Source organism: Mobula birostris, chromosome 1 (genome assembly GCF_030028105.1).
Source record: "Mobula birostris isolate sMobBir1 chromosome 1, sMobBir1.hap1, whole genome shotgun sequence".
In the NCBI taxonomy this organism is placed as follows: domain Eukaryota; kingdom Metazoa; phylum Chordata; class Chondrichthyes; order Myliobatiformes; family Myliobatidae; genus Mobula; species Mobula birostris.
In genome coordinates, this window is record NC_092370.1 from 35,287,855 (window position 1) to 35,310,124 (window position 22,270).

Sequence of the window (22,270 nt, forward strand, 5' to 3'; positions counted from 1 at the left end):
CAATCCTCCGGTACCATTCCCGTGGACAACGAGGATATAAAGGTCATGGAGTTTCTATTCCAACAGTGCCTCCCAATGCATGACCTGACCAAGAATGACAAGGCCAACAGCAATCACTATTGATTCCCATTTAATCCATCTGTTTCATTGTAACTAAATGTTTTTATACATATACATATGCATAGACACACACACACACACACACACACACACGATATATGTGTTATATTTTTCTAACTGCCTCTGGTTCTAACTTAGACTAAAAACTGCACTGAAGACAAAGCATGAACACACAACTATACTCTTTACACCTATCATGCCTCAACCATGTGACAAACTACCCATAATAATGCACAACACAAAATAAAATACAGACAGAAAATTGATACAAGGCTCCTACTCTTGATAATAATTAAAAGAATAGTGATTCTAATCCCAAAATCTGTTTGATTTCTATCATATTTAATTAAACAACTGGTGAGAAATTGGTAAGTCAATTCAAAATTCCAACCACTAAATAGCTTTCTGACTGATTGGAGAGAGAACTCTGTGTTTGCATGGTGTTATTTTATTCATTCTTTGCTAACTTTACCTCTTCATTTGGCAACTTATTTTCCAATTCATTTTTAAATCTCAATTTTAGACCAAATATATTTGCAATATTAAAATTTTACTTTCTTATTTATTAAAATAAATTATTATTTCAGTGGTGCTGATAATAACATTGTACAATAAAGTCAGAATACAGGTTGACCTTCAGTAATCCAGCACCATTGGCACCTGAGAAGTGCCGGATTAATGAAAATGCCGAATTACAGAAGGATCACATTAAGCATAATCAGTACCGGATTATTGAAGGTCGATCTGTACTTTAAAAAAAAACAATAGGTTTTCTGTACTAATTCAAAGCAGCCACAGTGGAAAATTGCACCTTTACCTGTGTTTGTACTTTACATGGCCACTAAAAATTATATTTACAGTGTATCAATTCTAAAGCATGTTTAAGATCTCTATTCAAAAATTATTAACAGCAGAATCAGTATTTATAATCTATTAAATAGATTACCACCATCCTTTGAATTGCATTTATTTAGCACATTACCATATTGCAAAGCATTTCATTTTCCAGTTACCTGTCGCTATGCTTTGATTATTATGCAAAGAAATGCTACACAGGATCCCAAAATGAGATGAGCAACCGTCAGTTGTTTACCTTGGTTGAGCAAGGAGTTACTTTAGCCCTTGCTGTCCAGAAAGCTCCCTGTTGTTTCATAAACCATGCCGTAGAATCTTTAACATATGCCTAAATTGACAGGTAGAGCTTCATTTTAAAAACTTGCGCATTTAAACACCTTATAAATTATAAATACAATCCAATGGAAACATGATGATGTGCAAAATGTTTTTGTTAAAAACACCAAATATAACAACCTCCATCTGTAGAGGAAAGTCAAGTTCATTCCAGTGGTGGTTTATTCTTAATTAAATACTTAAACAATTTTTTATTCTATAATTTATATTTCCAGATTTACTATCTGCTGAATTTATCATAATGCTATTTTCATTTTCATTCTTCAGTATAACTGTTGAGTTTTTTTCAGTTGAGTATCCATCAATTTCATCACAAGATAGGGGTAATTGTACTGCATTGTCAGTATGATTAATGTCTCTACCAGTTGGATGGCAACAACTGTAGTACAATACAAGACAAATGATCCCTAGAATTAGTGAGAACACAATGGTAAAACCAACAGGGAGACTGTAGCTTTTAACATCTATAAAATCTTTCAGAAGCCAGCAGATAGCAAGTACTGCAATAGTTTCAACAAATCTAAATACATAATAGATGGACATAATTATTCTCGTGTTCTTATCTTTTATATTGAAAAAGGTGAAAACTAAGATGATGGCAACCACTGCCCGGTAAATGCCTTCCTGGATCTTGGATGAACAAAACTTAGTCTTCTGCACACAGACACAGATGATCATGATCAGCCATGAAACAAACAAGTAGACAATCATAAATCTGATATCAATCGTAGTCAGAAGAGTAATGAGCAAAATTCTTGCATTTAGTGTCAATAACTTATAAAAGAAGTACAATAAATAAGGGAATCCACAAATTAGTGTTGGGTGGTCAGGTAAAGATTTCTTTAGTGTTGCATAGTAGTCCAAAGTAGCCCATGAAATGCTCATGCATGACAAAATCACAGACACATCTGCAAAAGAAAAGGAACACAGTGTCAAATATAATTCAGTATCTTCAGAATTTCAATACTAATTATTAATATTAATAAACTGCAATCTTTCGCACTCTACAACTTCTGTCATTGTACATTCTGAGAAAATACAAAAATGTTTCATAGCGTGATATCATCACTCACTATGCTTTCATCTAGCATTTAATATACTATTAAATTATTGTCAGGATGATGTTGAATTGCAGCAAGGTGAGTTAGGAATTGATGAGCAAAGTTGAGTAAGACCATTGCCACTATGGGTTTAGTTAACAACTCAAGTGAAGAATCAGATTTAATGTCACAGTATGTACAGTAAAATTTGTTAACTTCCTACAGCAGTACATAATAGAGAGAAAAAGCTGAATTACAGTAAGTATAGATTAGTTAAATAAGTTGTGCAAAAAATAGGAAATAAGAAAGTAGTGAGGTAGTGGTTGTGGGTTCAATGTCCATTCAGAAATCAGATGGCAAAGGGAAAGAAACTGTTCCTGAATCGTTGAGCGTGTGCCTTCAGGTTTCTTTACTTCCCTCCAGATGGCAATGAGAAGAGGACATGTGGGTGGTGGGAGTCCTTAATGATGGACCACCTGTCTGAGGCACTGCTCCTTGAAGATGTCCTGGATACTAAGGAGGCTAGTACCCACAGTGACACTGACCAATTTTACACCTCTCTGCAGCTTGCTTCCATCCTATGGCGCTGCACCACCCCCACCCCACAATACCAGATGGTGATACTGCCAGTTAGAATGGTCTCCATGGTACTTCTGCAGAAATTTGGTGACATACCAAAATCTCCTCAAACACCCATTGAAATATGGCCACTGTCTTGCCATTATGGCTGCATAGATATGATGGGTCCAGGTTAGGTCCTCAGAGATATTGACACCCAGGGACTTGAAATTGTTCACTCTCTCCTCTTCTGCTCCCGCTATGGCGATTGGTGTGTGTTTCCTCATCCTACCCTTTCTTTAGTCCACCATCAGTTCTTTGGTCTTACTGACATTAAGTGCAAGTTTTCTGCTGTGACACCACTCAACTAGTTGGTATATCTCACTCCTGTATGCCCTCTCAACTCCATCTGATGTGCACCCCCTCATCACCATCTGAGATTCTGCCAACAAACAGGCAGAACGGTCAGGCCAATCATGGAAGGAGCAATCCCTGTGGAAAGTGGGGAATGGTGGGGATGAGGGAGATAAAGATTTTTTTTGGTCGTAGGACCCTATTGAAGATGGCAGAAGTTCAGGAGAATCGTGTATTGGCTGTGGAGGCTCATTGGGTGGTAGACGAGAACAAGAGGAACTCTATCACTGTTAAGGCCCTGGGAAGATGGGGTGAGTGCAGATGTAAAGGACTGGAGGAGATGCGGTTGAGGGCAGCATCAATGGTGGAGGTAGGAAAATCCCGTTCTTTGAAGGAGGACATATTGGATGTCCTGGAAAGGAAAGCCTCATCCTGGGAATGGATGCAGCTGAGACAAAGGAACCGAGAAAAGGGAATACCATTTTACAAGAGATATGGTGGGAAGAGGTATAGTGAAGGTATCCATGGGAATTGGAAGGTTTATAAAAGATGTCAGTAGACAGTTTGACTCCAGAGATGGAGACAGAGAGACTGAGGAAGGGGAGGAACATGCCAGAAATGGATTGAGTGAATTTAACGGCAGGGTGGAAGTTGAAGGCAGAATAGATTAAATTGACAAGCTCAGCATGGGTGCATGAAGCAGCACCAATGGAATCATTAGTGTAGTGCAGGAAGACTTCAAGAGCATTACCAGGGAAGGCTTGGAACAGGGATTGTTCTATACAGCCGACAAAAAGGCAGGCACAGCTGGGGCACGTGGTTACCCCTTGAGGTTGGAGAAAGTGGGAAGAGTAGAAGGATAAATTGTTGAGGGTGAGGACCAGTTCTGCCAGGTGGAGGAGGATGGTGGAGGAGGGGAACTGGTTGGGTCTTGAGCTGAGAAAGAAGCAGAGAGTTTTAAGGCCTTCTGGATGGGCGATAGAAGTGTACAAGGACTGGATATCCATGGCAAAAATGAGGCGGTCAGCGACAGGGAATTGAAAGTTGTTAAGGGTGAAAGATGCTCTCAGTCACCCTATCAAGGGCAGAGCTCTTTCACCCTCTCAGTGAAAGTGAGAGTGCAGAGTAGCTAATTTACTGTACTTAATCATGAAGGGATTAAAAGGAAAAGGAAAAAGCAATGATGATAAACCATAAAACAGAGGAGCAGAATTAGGCCATTCAGCCCATCGAGTCTATTCTGCCATCATGGCTGATTTATTATCCCTCTCAACCCCATTCTTCTGCCTTCTCCCCATAACCTTTGATGCCCTTACTAATCAAAAAACACAACCTCCATCTTAAATATAACCAATGACTTGGCCTTCTCAACAGTCTGTGCTAATGAATTCCACAGAGTCACCACCCTCTGAATAAACATATTCTTCCTCATCTCTGTTCTAAAGAGACATCCTTGTAATATGAGGCTGTGCCCTCAAGTCTTAGACTCCCCCACTCTAGGAACATCCTTTCCATATCCACTCTACCTAGGCCTTTCAATATGCAATAGGTTTCAATAAGATCCCCTATTATTCTTCAAAGCTCCACAAGTACAGGCCAAGAGTCATCAAACACTCCTCATATATCAACCCTTTAATTCCCAGGATAATCCTTGTAAACTACCTCTGGACCCTCTCCAATGCCAGCACACCCATCCAGCCAGACTCTACCAAATAAATGATACTAGTTGCCATGAAAAAGGCCTGGAGAGGATACCACTAATCCGATAATCCCCATCCACATTGTAAACTGCAATCAATCTTTGTCTTGAAGTGAATGTTTTCTGGGCAAACCCTTTTTTGAAACTGAGTCTACACTCCACATGTATTTATATCAAGAACATCTGTGACAGCTAAAAAAATTGTTGCAGAAAACTTGATTGAAATATTTAATATTACAACAAAATTACATCATTTTATTGGCCCCAGAACGGCAGTGTACTAGCCACCATGTTGTGCCTGTATCATAAATGGAATTCTCTATAGAACAATCAGCTATGAACTGACATCAAGGACACAGAAGGACCATCAATGTTATTAGATGAGTCTCACACTAATCAGCTCCTGTGGTGGCAATGGCAATATAATTAGGGATGCCAGAGCAATTACCTAGGTCCAAATGCAGGGCACAATCTGCTGCTTGGACAATTTAAACTCTGGTCCAGATAGACCAGAAAAGCAGGATATCAGACCGATTTCACTCACTCTCCCTATGATGTTCACTTCTCTCTTCACAGACCTAAGGCTGTGACATATCCCCAGCAGCTGTGCTTTCTGTCTGAGCTTCGTGGAGACTTGCCAGGCTAATATGATGAACTGAGACCAAGGCTTTGGGCCCACTCTGGAGATACAAATTTAAGGACTCAATTTGATTCTTTCAGGTTTCTTGCTTTGTGGCTGCCTGTAAGCAGACAAATCTCAAGTTGTATAATTTACACATTTTTTGATAATTAATATACTTTGACAGGAGGTCTTTAGCCAGAGACATTCTCAAGACTGCATCAGCTGTCCTAAGACCTCTTTCTTAACTACTGACGTAATTGTGAGGATACACAGCCAACAAGGCAACTAGCAAAAGTTGGCCTATCCAGAGCTAGGCTATGCCACAAATAATGAATGGAAATGCAGAGGTCTGCCAGCATTCTGTTATGTAGGGCAGGACAACTGAATATCTACTGGATGGTTCATTTCCTTCTTTATCAACAGCAGAAGCCAGTACCAAAAGCAGGCTGTATCTATCTTCATTCAGAAGCACCGAGAGGATGATTCACCTCAGCTTCATTTCATTTGATAGGAAGTAACAGCTGAGAGCAATGGATAGAGAGGAGCTGTGCCCAAGACATCATGCCATCTTTAGTCCCATAAACCTGTGCTCCAGAATCAGCCATTTAATACAGCAACATGGAAAATTGCCCAGCTATGAATTGTCCACCAAAAGCAGGGCAAATTCAATGCAAATAATTATCATGGCATTTGCCTGGGCTCACTCATTAAGAAAAAAATATTGAAAGTTTTGTTAACTAAGTGATCCAATTGCATTTATACCACAACAACCTGTACATTCTGTTGAGGCCACATTACAGAACCAATCCAAGTTTGTACATACAAATGATTAGAATTCCAAAGACGAGGTGACAATAACGGTTCTTGACATAAAGGCAGAATTTAAGAGGGTATGGTATTAAATAACCCAGGTAAATCGGTTAGAATTAAGAGGAAAGCTGTTCACAAACCAAAGTTGAAAGGCTGTAGTTGAAGATCAATTATCTTAACGCAGTACATCACTGCAGGAGTTCCTCTGGGGAGTTTATTTGACCCAATCATCAATAACCTTCCTCACATGATAGGTTCAGGGATATGGATATTTACTAATGATTGCACAATGTACAATTCCATTTGCAACTCCTCAGTAACTGCCTGCACACAGCAAGTTCTAGACATTCAGGCAGAAGTCGAGAAGTGACAGGTTAAATTTACCAGTACTAACGCCAGGCTACAACCATCTTCAACAAGAGAGTGGAACCACCTACCCTTGATGTTCGACGTAACTGGCATTACTGACAACCCACCTGGGGATGGCTTTGATCAGAAACTCATCTAGACTAGACATAGAAGTGATTTGCCACAAGAGCAGGCTAAAGGTTAGGTATCGTATAGCAAGTGTTTCACTTCCTCAGACAAAGCTTTTCCATCTTCCACAAGGCACGAGTCAGACATGTGATGAAAATGCTCTCCAATTGCTGGGATGGGTGCTGCTCCAACAATACTGAATACATTTGTTAGGCAGTTGAACATGAGTTTCTCAGGGGTAACTCAAGTTGGTATAAATGCTGACTCTGCTACCTGTACCCATCTCCCATTAATAAAATACAAAAAGTTTGCTATTGCTCTACCTAGGCCATAAGGACAAGTCACATGCTGAGAATTGAATCCTCTCAAACATAAACTAAAACATTACTGCTTCAATTCCAGCAGCCAGAAATGGAGAGTCAGTTGCCACTCTAAGCTATATTCATTTCTTACCAAGTGCCAGAAATAAAATACACCAACAAAGAAGAACACAAAAGCTGTACTTAATTGTTAAGGTATAAAGCAAATTGGAAAATTAATTAGATATTGGTAAATTTATGGCTGCCAACATGAATCTTTTGGTGTATCAAAGGAGAACCATGAGACAGGACTGTAGAATATAGCATATGGACCAACTGTGCTTAGACCCAGGAAAATCCACTGTTTAATTCATAAACCAATTTTAAACAATAGTACATAACAGCAATAACAGGTTTAATAAAAGTAAACTTACACTGAATATTTTCTCTATCATCCGATATCAGCAGAATAAAGACCTGAAGAACAAGTTGAGGTGCTGCTTCCAAAAATGCCTCAAACAATCGTAACATGCTTAAATCTGTAGCTGAGTATATGGCAAACAAGGTGGTCTCCTCTTTTTTGAATGCTGCCTTGTATCCATATTTAAGTGCCTCTATAAACCTTTAAAAACAAGGAGGAAAACATTTTTCTAAATATAATAACAAAGTCCAAAAGTCAAAGTCAAGTTCATTGTCATAAGCACAAGTACATAAGTGCACAGGTGCAATGAAAAGCATTAAATTTTCATGCTGACAACTAATGTAATGTGCTTTACATTTAAAGGATTTGAAATAAAGAATTTAGAATCATGTCCAAAACAAAACTACCAGAGCTTCTGGATGTTACTAAAGAAAAACAGATTCTGTAATTATTCAGAATATATTATTAAATATAGGATTTGATAGATTAAGAAGGGCCCTGTAGGGCAACAGATTTTTATCATGTAAATACTGCAGGGAATCGGAATAAACAAATGAAACAGAACACATGTATGTTCCACATTCTTGCCATTAAGAACACATTAGAAAGAATGGTTCTGCTAGGTTGTTTTGGACAGGGGCGGTAGTGGGGGAGAAGCTCCCACTGCCTATTAAATGCTCCCAATGGTCTGCATCTCAAATGGCCTCTAACAATCAAGCCCAGCTCCTGGCCTTCACGTGTGGCTTAGCTGCTAAGCCTGGCAGAACCATTTCTGCTGGCAGGAGAAGGGGAAAAGGTGAGTTACTGGCACCTTAAAACCAATCATTTTGGGCTCATCGGCCATGGTTGACACCTCACCTACGAGAAGGAAAACTCTGATTTCAAACCTCTGCTGCCTTGTGGCTATACCCATTCTTGGGGAAGGCTAGAGTAAACCCAGAGGAAAAATCTGGAGCTGAAGTCTCTTAGTCAGTGCTAGCTCGAGTTCAATGCTGACTGGCAACTTCTGTGGGGTCGCTGGTGCCGAACCGTATCGGTCTCTGCTGTATCAGCTGTGCGGAGAGGGGGAGCCTGCTGCATGGGCAGCAAATTGTTCTCCATATTGTACTGCCCTGGCTTGCATATCACCTGGGCAGCTGGGATGCAACATCCATGGCTGAGCCCAGCAGAGGGCCTCAAGGACTCAAAATAAAAAGCTTAATTTGATTTTAATTACTACTTAACCGTCACATTCAGTCATCTGGTCTCAACATATCAAATACATTCCCGTTGTTCTGTCCAGACATCCACCACCTTCACAGCTAACCAAACTAATTTTGTTTTTCTTTTCCTTCTTTCCTGATGATGGGTCCTGTAATGTTACCCATTTCCCTTTCCACAAAAGTTGCCTGAGCTGATGAAGAGTTCCAGCCAGCCTGGGTGCAAGGGTGGATCGCTCCAAGTGCCGAGCCAATTTGGAGAGGTCAAGAATAGATTCTTTGGCAACAAAATCTAGGCCCAAAGCAATTCACCGTGATGAGGCCCGGGTCCTAGTGTGAGGTGTGATCTGTGTTCGGACAATTTAAACACCAGCCCAGATAGACTGGGGACTCCTCTCTCCGCAATGCTACAGCTGTGAAACTGCCCCTGGCTGCTGTGCTTCACGTCTGCGAACTTTGCAGCGATTTGCCTGGCTAATCTGATGAACTGAATCAACTTTGGCCTTACTCGGGGCTGCTCTGGGGATTGGCATCTCAGGACTCAATTTGGTTCGGAATACTGTTGTTGTTGCTCAGTTTTATTGTTTGCATGATTTTTTGTCTCTCTTTCTATGTGCACATTGGGGGTTGGTCTGATTTCAAAAACTGCGTTCTTTCAGGTTCCTTGCTTTGCAACTGCCTGTAAGCAAACAAATCAAGCTTGTGTAATTTGTACATTCTTTGAATACTTCAAATATTTCAGACACTGGATCTAGAATCTATAATTTATCTTCATTAGGAGCATACATGTCAGTATAACAACAATTCACCAACCAAGACCCTCTGATAATGGGTTATTGATAGGAAGGGAGATTGAGTGTACCAGAACCATATTCACTGGAAGTTAAACTAATGGTGATGTCAGGGAAACTTAGTTCTCTATTTCTGTTGCGATCTTTCCAATTTCCTGACAAAGTTCTGCTCATTCTTGATGTCAGATAACCAATATGACAAATTACAGACAGGGAAGAAAAGGAGGTAAAGACAGACATAAGTCTAGTGAAGGTGAAAGTTGAATTTTTCATTGCATTTTTTGATAGTTTAGTAAATGGCAAAGCGGCATCAAATTAAACCCTTCAGGTATTTTCAATGTACATTATGGTAGCTGGCATAAAAATGGTTGCAGGGTGTTAACTGGGGTTTAACTCCGTGTGTAGTCAAGTTAACATTGTCTCAAATTCATTCAGCAGATTAAATGCTTATCCTGGCAATCATTGACAGGATCCTCTTGTAGGCAAACCTAGCAGCAGCATCTCCACCAGAATTGATCCTCACCTCCTACACAACACCAGCTACTCATTCAATCTGACAGCAATATCACAATGCCCAATGCTGCAGTATCAAATGACAAACAAGATGTCATCACCCTGATGATCATGACATGCCCATGTCCTTGATCTAACCTTGAGGTTGTTACAAGGATCTACCCCTTAGTAATAATGATCAGAGAGGCATAGAGAGAATCTGTAATTGTTGCCAAGTACCTTTACTATCTCAACAGAAGCTTATTACACAACAGAACACCTCTGTGCACACCTACTTCGTTTTCCTGAGCCTCCATGAAGAGTCAAAGAATAGAAAAAGGAAATGCCAGTAAAAGGAGTCTATGCTGGCCATGCATTCCTCATGGTCCTGCTCTGATCCCCATGTGATGGTTGGTCTCTGGAGAGTTGTCTCTGCTTTGCATTCGAAGCCTTTGCATTTATACACTTTTCTTACCAGTTCAAGAGTCACATTTCAGTCTTGTTGGCCGTGGGTCATCTGAGTGACCTATATCACCTTCTTATTGGCTTTGGTCCAAGCCAGCATCCATTTATTGCCCACTTCCACAAGAGATACCTGGTAATTTATGGCTCCTTGTTCTAAATCAGTTACCAAACCAGTAAACAGCTCGAATCACTCAGACCTCATCATTCAAAAAACTGCATGTTATATCATAGCAAAGAACACCTCACAAGTAATTTTTTATTTGGAATTGATCTCTAGTCCTGCATATTTCCTGGAGCATCATTGTCTCTGCTTTAAAACACTGATTCGACCAAGCAAAGCTATTTCACAAAATGGAGGATGCAGACCAGCTTCACAAAATGGCAGCTTACATTCCTCCAATTTCATGGCAAGAACAAAGACAATTGGCTTGATTACTTCCACTGTCCTTGATTCATTTGAATTCACTGATTTGTATGTAAACTGTAGCTCTTTCTGGCCAAAGTGAAAGAAAGACTTTTGTCTATAATTATTATCCAGAGCGGATTTTTCTTTATTTATTTAGAAATACAACACAGTAACAGGCCCGTCTGCGCCAACAAGCCCGTGCTTACCAATTACACCCATGTGACTAATTAAACTAACCTGTACACCTTTGAAATATGGGAGGAAACCCACCCACACAGTCATAGGGAGAATGTGGTGAGACATTCAGTGGTAGGAATTGAACCTGTGTTGTTGGTACTGTGATAGTATTACCATTTTTGCATGTGATCCTTTGAGCTTCATGTACAATTGAATCAGAATCAGGATTATTATCACTGACATGTGTCATGAAATTTGTTTTGTAGTAGCAGCACAGTGCAAGACATAAGTTGTAATAAAAAATTAAGTAAGCCATGTGGAAAGATGAATAATGACCTATATCTGTAGGGTCCATGTACAAAACATGTTGGTCCATCAACACTGAGTGATTCAGCACAACTTTCCTAACTCTCAACAATTTCCAATCGTCAGTAATTCTGGTGAGCAGGTACTAACTGGGGACACTAAATCAACACTCTTTACAGATTTTGCAAATAACATTGGGGCCAGGCACTTGGAAACCACAGCTAACAGACTAAATGGGTCCAAGGAAAAGATCCTTAACACTGCTATTGTGATAACATATAACCATATAACAATTACAGCACGGAAACAGGCCATCTCGGCCCTTCTAGTCCATGCCGAACTCTTACTCTCACCTAGTCCCACCGACCTACACTCAGCCCATAACCCTCCATTTCTTTCCTGTCCATATATCTATCCAATTTAACTTCAAACGAAAATATCCAACCTGCGTCAACCACTTCTGCTGGAAGCTCATTGCACACAGCTACCACTCTCTGAGTAAAGAAGCTCCCCCTCATGTTACCCCTAAACTTTTGACCTTTAACTCTCTACTCATGTCCTCTTGTTTGAATCTCCCCACCTCTCAATGGAAAAAGCCTATCCACGTCAACTCTATCTATCCCCCTCATAATTTTAAACACTTCTATCAAATCCCCCCTCAACCTTCTACGCTCCAAAGGATAAAGACCTAACTTGTTCAACCTTTCTCTGTGACTTAGGAGATGAAACCCAGGCAACATTTTAGTAAATCTCCTCTGTACTCTCTCAATTTTATTGACATCTTTCCTATAATTTGGTGACCAGAACTGTACACAATACTCCAAATTTGGCCTCACCAATGCCTTATACAATTTTAACATTACATCCCAACTCCTGTACTCAATGCTCTGATTAATAAGGGCCAGCATTCCAAAAGCTTTCTTCACCACCCTATCCACTTGAGATTCCACCTTCAGGGAACTATGCACCATTATTCCCAGATCCCTCTGTTGTACAGCATTCTTTAATGTCCTATCATTTACCATGTATGTCCTATTTTGATTAGTCCTACCAAAATGTAGCACCTCACATTTTTCAGCATTAAACTCAATCTGCCATCTTTCAGGCTACTCTTCTAACTGGCCTAAATCTCTCTGCAAGCTTTGAAAACCTACTTCATTATCCACAACGCCACCTATGACATAGGTAGGAAAAGGGGAGAGGTCCTGAAAGGAGAATATAGGGAGTTAGGAAGGGAGTTGAGAAAAAGGACTGCAAAGGTAGTAATCTCGGGATTAGTAGGAATACAATGAGGTGGAGGATGAATGCGTGGCTGAGGGAATGGAGTGGGGGCAGGGATTCAAGTTTTTGGATCATTGGGACCTCTTTTGGTGCAGGTGTGACCTGTACAAAAAGGACAGGTTACACTTGAATCCTAGGGGGACCAATATCCTGGCGGGGAGATATGCGAAGGCTACTGTGGTGACTTTAAATTAGAATGGTTGGGGGGTGGGAATCAAATTGAAGAGACTAGGAGAGAGGAGGTTAGTTCACAAATAGAGAAAGCTAGTAGACAGTGTGTGAGGGAGGATAGGCAGGGGACAGAGATCGGGAGCACTCAGACCGAAGATGTAGGGGAGAAGGAAGAAAAAGATAACAAAGTTGTTTGCTCCATTAAGGATAAACAGAGAGTAAGAGGTGGACAGTTTCTTAAATGCATCTATTTTAATGCTAGGAACATTGTAAGAAAGGTGGATGAGCTTAGAGCATGGATTGATATCTGTAAATATCATGTTGTAGCTATTAGTGAAACGTGGTTGCAGGAGGGGTGTGATTGGCAACTAAGTATTCCAGGATTTTGTTGCTTCAGGTGTGATAGAATAGGAGGGGCAAGAGGGGGAGGTGTTGCGTTGCTTGTCAGAGAAAATATAACAGCGGTGCTGTGGCAGGATAAATTAGTGGACTCGTCTAGGGAGGCTATTTGGGTGGAATTGAGGAATAGGAAAGGTGTAGTGACGCTTATAGGGGTGTATTACAGACCACCTAATGGGGAACGAGAACAGGAGGAGCAAATTTGTAAGGAGATAGCAGATATTTGTAGTAAGCACAAGGTTGTGATTGTGGGAGATTTTAATTTTCCACACATACACTGGGAAGCCCATTCTGTAAAAGGGGTGGATGGTTTGGAGTTTGTCAAATGTGTGTAAGATAGTTTTTTGCAGCAATATATAGTGGTACCAACTAGAGAAGGGGCAGTGTTGGATCTCCTGTTAGGGAATGAGATAGGGCAGGTGACAGAGGTATGTGTTAGGGAGCACTTCGGGTCCAGTGATCACAATACCATTAGTTTCAATATAATTATGGAGAAGGATAGGACTGGACCCAGGGTTGAGATTTTTGATTGGAGAAAGGCTAACTTTGAGGAGATGTGAAAGGATTTAGAAGGAGTGGATTGGGACAATTTGTTTTATGGGAAGGATGTAATAGAGAAATGGAGGTCATTTAAAGGTGAAATTTTGAGGGTACAGGATCATTATGTTCCTGTTAGGTAGAAAGGAAAGGTTAAAAGTTTGAGAGAGCCATGGTCTTCAAGGGATATAGGAAACTTGGTTCAGAAAAAGAGAAGGTTCTACAATAAATATAGGCAGCTTGGAGTTGATGAGGTGCTCGAGGAATATAAAGAATGTAAAAAGAATCTTAAGAAAGAAATTAGAAAAGCTAAAAGAAGATACGAGGCTGCTTTTGCAAGTAAGGTGAAAATAAATCCAAAGGGTTTCTACAGTTATATTAATAGCGAAAGGATAGTGAGGGATAAAATTGGTCCCTTAGAGAATCAGAGTGGACAGTTATGTGTGGAGCCAAAAGAGATGGGGGAGATTTTGAACAGTTTCTTTTCTTCGGTATTCACTAAGGAGAAGGATATTGAATTGTGTAAGGTAAAGGAAACAAGAAAGGTAGTTATGGAAAGTATGACGATTAAAGAAACAGAAGTACTGGCACTTTTAAGGAATATAACAGTGAATAAGTCTCTGGGTCCGGACAAGATATTCCCTAGGACCTTGAGGGAAGTTAGTGTGGAAATACCAGGGGCTCTGACAGAAATATTTCAAATGTCATTAGAAATGGGGATGGTGCCGGAGGATTGGCGTAGTGCTCATGTGGTTCCATTGTTTAAAAAGGGTTCTAAGAGTAAACCTAGCAATTATCGGCCTGTGAGTTTGACGTCAGTGGTGGGTAAATTGATGGAAAATATTCCTAGAGATGGTATATATAATTATCTGGATAGACAGGGTCTGATTAGGAACAGTCAACATGGATTTGTGCGTGGAAGGTCATGTTTGACAAATCTTATTGAATTTTTTGATGAGGTTACTAGGAAAGTTGACATCTACACTCCCTTAGCCAGTGTTATTGTCAAACAGATTTCCATATGGGTAACAATGGCAGACATCCCACCTCTCCCGGAAGTTCCGGGAGTCTCCCGCATATCGATAGTGGTTCCCTAACGCCCGGAAATTATATACAATATCCCGGAAATAGATTTTTTTGAGAAAGAGAGGGAGAGCGAGCATCCTGATTGGTCTCTCTTCATACTAAGAGTGTTCCCATCCACCGGGCCGCGAGGGAACGATATGATTTGGCGATATGAAACGAGATGAGTCAGCGACACCTTTCCTCATTCCCTGTCACGCACTGTTGAGCTTGAACACACGTGAGATCATTACCCGCGCTTCATCCATGTCAGCGCGGGAAGGAGATCAACTCCTCGAGCTTGCTAATGACGGTGGGCTGAAAAGTATGTTTTACATAACATCTCTGCCGGCATTCTGGATCAAAGTCAAGGCTAAATATCCTGAGATAGCCATGAAAGCACTGAAAACGCTGCTTCCATTTCCAACATCATATCGCTGCGAAGCGGAGTTTTCTGCAATGAATGCAACAAAAACTAAATTGCAGAGTAGACTGGACAGAAGGAATCCCCTTCGAGTATCGCTGTCTCCCGTCACCCTTCAATGGGACCGTCTTGTTGCAGGAAAACAAGCCCAGGGCTCCCACTGATTCAGCGATATTGGTGTGTTGCAATGATTTTATATGTTCATACAAGGAAAATATGCGTTGCGTGTTTAATATCCAAACGTTACTTAAAATGTTTTGATGCTATTGACTTATAATTGACTTATCACCTATATTCCGGTTGTGATTAACACCGCCCCCTCCCCCCGGGTCGGCCGGTCCGCCAGTCCGCAAGAATGTTGTCAATATTAAACCGGTCCACGGTGCAATAAATGTTGGGGACCCCTGCTAAGTAGACCTATCACTTTTCTGTGGGCGGGCTTTACAGTCGTCCTCAAAAAATAATGGCAGTGCTGCTCGCTGCACTGTTTGCAACAGTGACTTTTCTATTGTCCATGGTGGGTTAAAATGCAAAAAACATGTTGAGGTGAGTTTAACAGGTGTCATTCGTTTATTAGCATAGCTAACGTTATTTAAACTAGCTGGCTAGCTGCTAATAACTACGCTATTGATGTCCTACGTGATGAGGCCAAATTCCCTGTAGACTTGCTTAAAGTTGTAATAGAATAAACATGATAATATAATATAAGTACCTATTTTAATGTCACATTTTCTGCATATACCCAACTTGGTTTACAGATTAGACAAAATCACTAAACAAAGTACTACATACGCACTTGAAGGCCGACGGGGGAGGGGAGGGATATGGGGTTGCGGGGGGCGGGGGTGCTACTTCCTTGATAAGGTAGTGATACCTCCCTGAAATAAGTTTTTGCAGGGTGGGATGTCTGCAATGGGGTGTGGGAGGTGTTTCTGCAATTTGTGATCATTGTCAACCATGCTGAACTACCAACAGCCAATATCATTTTCATGATGTGCTGTATGAATCCCCCGAACTGGACCTTTTCTACGTCCTTTCAAAGTGTAAAACAATGTGGTTTCCAGCTGAGTGAGTGATTTTTGCTCCGGAAAAAAATAGTGAGCCTTGATGGGCTAGGAAATTAGCAAATTGCCAATAAACCCCGCCCAATTTCACAAACTTTTCATAGTTAAGATAAAATATGCCTCCTCTCCAATTCCCAGTACAGGTAATTCCAAATTTGCCACGTTTGCCCAGTCAGCTAAACTTCCCGATCATTCGCACCAGCTAGACGAATATTATTAGAAATGGATTAAGCGAACTGGCCGAACGGGAGACAAATTTGGCGGAGTGGTACTCACCGTAGCAGCACGCCCATCTGGAAAACATGCAGTACACCGAACCACGAACAGCAGCCTCGGGCGTGCGGACCGTGACGTCCATCTGAACTGTTCTCATCATCTTTGTACCACGACCAGCTGAAACTCTGCAGGATTATAGCAGAGACAAGCATCACAGACACCACCAGAATACACCACACAATATGTCCGTCTTTAAGGTACACTGCAGCAACCCAGAGATCGGTCCCAATGTCGGTCAGGTACAGCAGAAATCCGAGTAGGGTCAGCGCAAAGCTGCACTTGTCAAAGTTTGGCTCGACTGCCATAATCCACCGTTAATCCTCCCTGCTTTCAATCTATATCCTTTCCATTTTCTATGACCCGGTTCTCAGAAATGACGCTTTAATTGATTCATCGTTAAGATTAGTTTACATTTGGGTTGGGACGAGCGTGAGCGTCAAATGACACAGGTTACTGTATTTCCAGTGTTGGGGATAAAATCTGTATGTAAACTGACGAGGAAGAGGCGAAGGATTTCAGCGTGTTGTTTCCGTGCGGTTGCTCGTTCATGTGTTTAGAAATCATCTGACATCCTTATAGAGAAGTTTTGCAACTTCTTTTTTTCTTAATTACTAATATGAAAACACTGATGGCCAGTTCCCACAGGCAAACAGTTTCCTACCTCAGTAAAAGCCCTTACAGCGACTCGAACACAAGGCATTAATTTCAGTTTCGGTGGAGGCGGTCTGCTTTCTCGACTTGGAATTACCCGGTTGCGAGAAATCTGACTCCTAGAAAGTCATACAGCACGGAAGCGAACCACTGACACCAACTCTGCATTAATTCCATTCTTTCCTCCACATCCATCACCCCGCCCAGATTCCGCCAATTACTTTCACATCAGAAGCAGTTCAGAATTGCCAATTAATCTACACATCAGCATGACTCTGAAACGCGCGGAGCCACGGGAAAAGTGCAAGTTTTAGCACTGGACGCCAAGACTGAACCTGGATGCAAGAGGCGCGAAACTTTGCGCCGTCAATTACACCAGTTTAGGGTACTGACAGTCTAGCCTCCCATTCCCTCTTCCCCAAAGGGCCCTGACGTTTAAGCAGGGCGTATCAATAATTTCCTGCACAAGTATGAACAGCGTAGGAACCCTCCCAGATAGATTCTCCAAAGATAATACAAGCGTTCCTGGCCTTTAACATTATCATAGAAAAGGATAGAATCAGGGAGGACAGGAAAATTTTTAATTGGGGAAGGGCACATTATGAGGCTATAAGGCTAAAACTTGCCGGTGTGAATTCGGATGATGTTTTTGCAGGGAAATGTACTAAGGACATGTGGTCGTTGTTGAGGTATCTCTTGCTAGATGTTAGGAATAAATTTGTAACAGTGAGGAAGATAAAGAATGGTAGGGTGAAGGAACCATGGGTGAAAAGTGAGGTGGAAAATCTGGTCAGGTGGAAGAAGGCAGCATACATGAGGTTTAGGATGCAAGGATCAGAGTGGTCTATTGAGGAATACAGGGTACAAGAAAGGAGCTTAAGAAGGGGCTGAAGAAAGCAAGAAGGGGGCATGAGAAGACCTTGGCTAGTAGGGTAAAAGAAAACCCCAAGGCATTCTTCAATTATGTGAAGAACAAAATGATGACAGGAGTGAAGGTAGGACCGATTAGAGATAAAGGTGGGAAGATGTGCCTGGAGGTTGTGGAAGTGAGCGAGGTCCTCAATGAATACTTCTCTTCAGTGTTCACCAATGAGAGGGAACTTGACGGTGAGGACAGTATGAGTGAGGTTGATGTTCTGGAGCATGTTGATATTAAGGGGGAGGAGGTGCTGGAGTTGTTAAAATATATTAGGACGGATAACTCTCCAGGGCCTGATGGAATATTCCCCAGGCTGCTCCACGAGGCGAGGGAAGAGATTGCTGAGCCTCTAGCTAGGATCTTCATGTCCTCGTTGCCCACGGTAATGGTACTGGAGGATTGGAGGGAGGCGAATGTTGTCCCCTTGTTCAAAAAGGTAGTAAGGATAGTCTGGGTAATTATAGACCAGTGAGCCTTATGTCTGTGGTGGGAAAGCTGTTGGAAAAGATTCTTAGAGATAGGATCTAAGGGCATTTAGAGAATCATGGTCTGATCAGGGACAGTCAGCATGGCTTTGTGAAGGGCAGATCGTGTTTAACAAACCTGATAGAGTTCTTTGAGGAGGTGACCAGGCATATAGATGAGGGTAGTGCAGTGGATGTGATCTACGTGGATTTTAGTAAGGCATGTGACAAGGTTCTTCAGAAAGTCAGAAGGCATGAGATCCAGGGAAGAATTGGCTCGTCTGCAGAAAGCAGAGGGTCGTGGTGGAGGGAGTACATTCGGATTGGAGCGTTGGTGACTAGTGGAGTATCACAAGGATCCGTTCTGGGCCCTCTGCTTTTCGTGATTTTTATTAATGACGTGGATGTGAGGGTAGAAGGGTGGGTTGGCAAGTTTGCAGACAACACAAAGGTTGGTGGTGTTGTGGATAGTGTAGAGGACTGTCGAAGATTGCAGAGAGACATTGATACGATGCAAAAGTGGGCTGAGAAGTGGCAGATGGAGTTCAACCCAGAGAAGTGTGAAGTGGTACACTTTGGAAAGACGAACTCCAAGGCAGAGTACAAAGTAAATGGCAGAACACTTGGTAGTGTGGAGGAGCAGAGGGATCTGGGGGTACATGTCCATAGATCCCTGGAAGTGGCCTCACAGGTAGATAGGGTAGTTAAGAAAGCTTATGGGGTGTTAGCTTTCATAAGTCGAGGGATAGAGTTTAAGAGTCATGGGGTAATGATGCAGCTCTATAAAACTCTGGTTAGGCCACACTTGGAGTACTGCATCCAGTTCTGGTCGCCTCACTATAGGAAGGATGTGGAAGCATTGGAAAGGGTACAGGAGAGACTTACCAGGAAGCTGCCTGGTTTAGAGAGTATGCATTATGATCAGAGATTAGGGGAGCTGGGGCTTTACTCTTTGGAGAGAAGGAGGATGAGAGGAGACATGATGGAGGTATATAAGATATTAAGAGGACTAGATAGAGTGGACAGCCAGCACCTCTTCCCCAGGGCACCACTGCTCGGTACAAGAGGACATGGCTTTAAGGTAAGGGGTGGGAAGTTTAAGGGGGATATTAGAGGAAAGTTTTCTACTCAGAGAGTGGTTGGTGCGTGGAATGCACTGCCTGAGTCAGTGGTGGAGGCAGATACACCAGTGAAATTTAAGAGACTACTAGACAGGTATTTGGAAGAATTTAAGGTGGGGGGGGTTATCTGGTAAGGTAGGGTTGAAGGGTCGGCACAACATTGTGGGCCAAAGGGCCTGTACTGTGCTGTACTATTTATGTTCTATGGTCTATGTTCACTTCAGCCATCCATTGCTATTATCAAAGTTTATTATTAAACCGGTGAAGCCGAGAGGGGGATCTTGACGACTGGGCATCTCAGGATTTCCTTCCATCCCTTCCACCCAGGCTTGTGAAGATCATCATCATCACCCATTGTCCTTCGAGACAGACGGATGCCAACCAACCTTTATTAAAGTACGTACTGTATATGTCATATAATACCTTGAGATTTATTTCTTACAGGTATTTACAGGAAGATAGAGTACAATAGAAAAACAAATAAAAACTATATATAAGCAAAGACTGAGAAACAAGCAACGTGCAAAAGTTCAGTGACCTCACAAGTATCACCTCAAATATATTTTCAAGTGCACTATCCATCAAATGCACCACCTCTTCGTCACACATTCTACACGTGTCTCTCACAGAGACTCGTTCCTGCATTGATCCAGGTTACTCGCATGCACTTGGCTCGGAAAGAAATAACGTCACGGCCGCGGGCTGAAGGTAGAGAGCTCATCTGCAGGTCACTGGCTGTGTCAGAAGAAGGTACTTCGGTGTTGTGAAGGCCCAAACATTCAAGACTCCAAATCAGTGAGGGCAAGAAATGTGGGTGAACTCGGAGACAAGCATTCAAAACATCTGTTGACACTTTAAAGATTATGACTGCAGTCACAATGACTGGCTATTTCTGCCCTTGCCCTGCTCTGATGTCTGCAGCAGGTTTTTGATGTCCTCCCTGCTGAAGATCAAACGTTTCATTGCTGTGGCTCTAATAGGAAATGTGTGTGTTGCTCGGATTTCCAGCACCTACAGATTTTCTCTTGCTTGAGCAATTTTCCCATTGGCTTTTACTCCTCCTCCTCCCTCTCCTTCAAGAAGCATCCTCCTCAGTGTGCCCTCTGTATGGTATGGGTTCTAACGTGAGTGTGTATTAAAGAACCCATATTGGCGAGCAATTGCTGGTGCAGATGCCTTGAAATTAAGGTAAACATATTCAGTGCACCCACATCACTTCCTAAAGACTTTAGGAATTATCCAGAACTGTAGAAACCACCAAGCACTTGAGAAATGTGACATCAACCAGCAGAACTAAATTAGGAACTAACCTTGGATTTGGACGTGACCTCCCTAAATAAAACAGGTTGGAGTTGCAGGGGAGTTAAATCACTTAATAATCCTGACACAGCCTTCTGAGTCTATACCTGTGCTATGTTGGAAATCCTACCTAGATCACACCTCTTCTTACTTTCCTTTCAGATACAGTGTCTTGAAAAAGTATACAGACCCCATAATGTTTCACATTTCACTGTCCCATTTTCTAAATGTAAAATATGAAGTAGGATTTTTGAACTAATCTCCAAAATGGTGTGCAGCATGTCAAATCAAAAGAAAAATTCCAAAACCTGTCAACAATTTACAAAAAAAATTAAAATCCAGAATTGTGAGGCTGAAGAACTGTTCATCCCCTTTGTAATTACTAAGCTAACTTCCCTCAGGTGCAATATTACCTTACCAACTCACTCACTCAATTGTTGATGTAGAAAATCAGAGGATCACCCGTTCTCAATGCATTCATAAGAATAAACATCCCTTCTCTCTGCAAGGTCCAATGGTATGGTAGATTTTCAACAGACTGATCCAAAATGAAAACAAAAGAACATTCAAGACAAGTCAGGGAAATGAAAATAGAGAAACACAGATCTGGGGAAGGCTACAAGACCTTCACAAAGGCACTGAACATACCTCGGAGCTCAGAGCAATCCATAGTGAAAAAGTGGAAAAATATGAAACCACAGCCACAATGCCTGGGTCAGATGTCCCCTCTAAACTTAGTCGCCAAAGAAGAATTGCACTTGAAAGAGAGGCTACCGTGATGCCGACAGTCACTCTGAGTGAGCTGCAGAAGAAGTCAGTGGCTGCAACTGGCGATAGGGTTTATGGCTCCACTAACTTGCACAAAAAGGGTATTTATGACAAGAAAGAAACCCTGGCTGACAGCTACCAGGAGAGTGCAGTGCAGATAAACAATAAAATGTAAGATCATAATGAGGTGGATTGTGAGATCAAGAGTCGATATAGATTGCCTTTACTCTTGATTACACTATTGGGCATATCTATGCGAAGCATTGTTGCAGGAAAGCAGCATCCACCATCAGGTAACCACACCACCCAGATCATACTCCCTTCTCACTGCTGCCATCAGGAAGAAGATACAAGATGCTCAGGAATCACACCACCAGGCTCAGGACCAGTTATTACCCCTCAGGCAT

At 41.8% G+C, this 22,270-nt stretch overlaps 1 protein-coding gene across 1 annotated transcript; it reads right to left on the bottom strand.

Annotated features, from left to right (window-relative positions):
• Positions 1–650: 650 nt before the first annotated feature.
• LOC140195319 (XK-related protein 9-like) lies at positions 651–17,100 on the bottom strand. The gene is made up of 3 exons (XM_072253475.1): positions 16,642–17,100; positions 7,605–7,792; positions 651–2,219 (listed from the first exon to the last, which is right to left on the bottom strand). Exons 1-3 carry the CDS (start codon positions 16,944–16,946, stop codon positions 1,483–1,485), a joined length of 1,230 nt encoding a protein of 409 aa, XP_072109576.1. The 5' UTR covers positions 16,947–17,100; the 3' UTR covers positions 651–1,482.
• Positions 17,101–22,270: the final 5,170 nt, after the last annotated feature.

What these genes read in the sequence shown, in the direction of transcription:
- LOC140195319 (XM_072253475.1), bottom strand. Translation starts at nt 16,946, where the DNA reads ATGGCAGTCGAGCCAAACTTTGACAAGTGCAGCTTTGCGCTGACCCTA. An exon ending in CAGATGGGCGTGCTGCTACG is followed by an intron (nt 7,793 to 16,641) that starts GTGAGTACCACT and finishes TTGTTTTTAAAG; the next exon opens with GTTTATAGAGGCACTTAAAT. An exon ending in TGATAGAGAAAATATTCAGT is followed by an intron (nt 2,220 to 7,604) that starts GTAAGTTTACTT and finishes TTTCTTTTGCAG; the next exon opens with ATGTGTCTGTGATTTTGTCA.